Source organism: Notothenia coriiceps, unplaced genomic scaffold, assembly GCF_000735185.1.
Source record: "Notothenia coriiceps isolate Sejong01 unplaced genomic scaffold, NC01 NC01_scaffold00037246, whole genome shotgun sequence".
NCBI lineage: Eukaryota > Metazoa > Chordata > Actinopteri > Perciformes > Nototheniidae > Notothenia > Notothenia coriiceps.
The window spans coordinates 26,506,975-26,509,080 of NW_011369947.1; the positions used below are offsets into that span (position 1 = coordinate 26,506,975).

A 2,106-nucleotide genomic window follows, 5' to 3' on the forward strand; every position below is an offset into this window, starting at 1 on the left:
AGAATCTCAGCTAACTGACGATACAAACCATTTTTACCAAAACAAAACACAAGTCTCATAAGAAGCATCTAAATGACCCCTGAGCGCACTTTGGCACAGAACTCAAGATAAAAGATTAAAAACAGGCTCGGGGCTCAACAGGTTAAAGAGGACCAGAGCAAGGAAAGAAAGGATTAGCAGTATTTTGGCTAGATCTTATTGAGAGGAACAGATATCCAGACAATGTACCTTTGCTTAAAAAATACTTTTTCAAAAATGTATTTTGAGAATAATAAAATAAATAAGATCAGAATGACATGTTGACATTAGAATGTTGTAACATGTGTCTTTTCATGTCAAATAGGTTGTGTTTGGTTAGAACTGGCTTGATAGAGAGTTCAGATCATGGACACTTGTACCTCTCAATATACAAGATAATGAGCTGAAGGTTTTTTCCTCACCAGCAGGTCGCTGTTGCAGCCGAAGCTGACTCCGGAGCTCTTCATCCTCTTCAGGTCGACGTGGGCGCCTCCGGGGGACCTGACGTTCCTGAAGCAGCCCTTCAGAGAGCCCTGCTTAGAGAACATGGACTTCAACCTGGAAAGAGACGGAGACAGAATGAAACAGCCGGACAAAAAAAATGGTTTTATTTAAGGCTTTATTTCTTTGGCCAATAAAGAACAGGAATCCTCAGCAAGCTAAATCACTCACACTGTAGACATGTCATTGGCATAGTATCTACAGGGAGCACTCTTATATGTGTATAATGGTGCGTACGTGAACACAGTAAGGGCTGATCAAATGTCAAATAAGAGCAAATATAGGAACAAATCAAAATGATGGTAGAAACTATAAGAAAATCAAAACAGGTGAACAAAAAAACAAAGATATCCAAAAAAAGGAAGGTATTCAAATACATCAATTCAGAAATAAAAATAAATAGAAACTGCTACGAATTTCCATCCAATAATGTGTGTTTTTCTTGTTTCTTACTTTACTTATTGACTTATGTTGTCCATACATTTAGTATTATATAATTAAGACAAACAAATGTATTGAACTTTTGAATTGAAAACAAAATATATTTTTTTTAGTTTGACTCACTTCAGTGGCATCTTGTTCTCCGGGACTCCTCCGAGGTAGAAGATGCCGGTGAAGGGGGGGATGCTCTCTGTGAACTCTTGGTTGTAGAGGACGTTCCGGGTGTTCCTCACCACGACACGGGTCGGGCGCATGATGATGATCTCCAGCTACACAGTTCACAATATCACGTCACACATCGACACATCACACTTCAATTATCAACCACAACAATCACAAAGACTCAAGAGAAACATCTTTGATTGCAGTTGAACATTTACGGATTTTATTTTTGACAATGAATGATTGGCTCCCTGTAGTTTTCAAACACAATGTATAATGAGAAAGAAAATGACACACAGAAGACTTACAGCTTTGGTGTCGCCGTCACTGATCTTCATGAAATCAGATGAAGGGTCTTTAGGCTGGAGCTCCACCAGAACACCAGTGAAGTCGTAGAAAACTCTCAGGATGCCCTTAAGCACCGCCAGACACAGGAACTGATCCTGCAGGAGGACGGGGACACGGAGGAAACTTTGAGAGAGCACTTCTAGCTCGACAAATCCTGCGGAGCTTGCCTGTAATGCTAGGAAAGGATGTTAAGAGTGTTCTAATGCATCAATGATCAAAAGTAATAAATAGATAATAGGCTGTAATGTTTGTTTCTTTGCCGAAGTTACAACAAGGGGGAATTCATCTCTGATTACTAGAGAATATATAATTCCCTACGAATACAATCATATTCTGCGCTAAATAAGATAAATGTAATCATTTACAAGACCCACATCATGTTTTTATCTAATACAAAAATGTGGTTTAATCTAGGGCTGCTCGATTATGGCAAAAATCTTAATCTCGATTATTTGGGTCAATAATTGTAATTGCGATTATTGATGAACAACAAAAACAAAAATGAAATAAAAACAACAACACCAAAAAGTCACTTATGTGGAATTTCAAAGTCCCATAGTTCACAATTTTGTATCGACAAGGGTGTAAAAAAAGAGGGTTAATTTTACCTATTTCACCTTAATGTATTAGCGTAAA

At 38.0% G+C, this 2,106-nt stretch overlaps 1 protein-coding gene across 1 annotated transcript in view; it reads right to left on the bottom strand.

Annotated features, from left to right (window-relative positions):
• LOC104966567 (laminin subunit alpha-5-like) overlaps positions 1–2,106 on the bottom strand; it is a 45,649-nt gene that overhangs the window by 19,591 nt on the left and 23,952 nt on the right. Inside the window, exons 18-20 of the mRNA XM_010795750.1 lie at positions 1,431–1,565; positions 1,084–1,229; positions 441–576 (exon numbers count right to left, since the gene is read on the bottom strand). Of these exons, the coding sequence (XP_010794052.1) occupies positions 441–576; positions 1,084–1,229; positions 1,431–1,565 (417 nt within the window). The remainder of the gene's footprint in view (positions 1–440; positions 577–1,083; positions 1,230–1,430; positions 1,566–2,106) is intronic.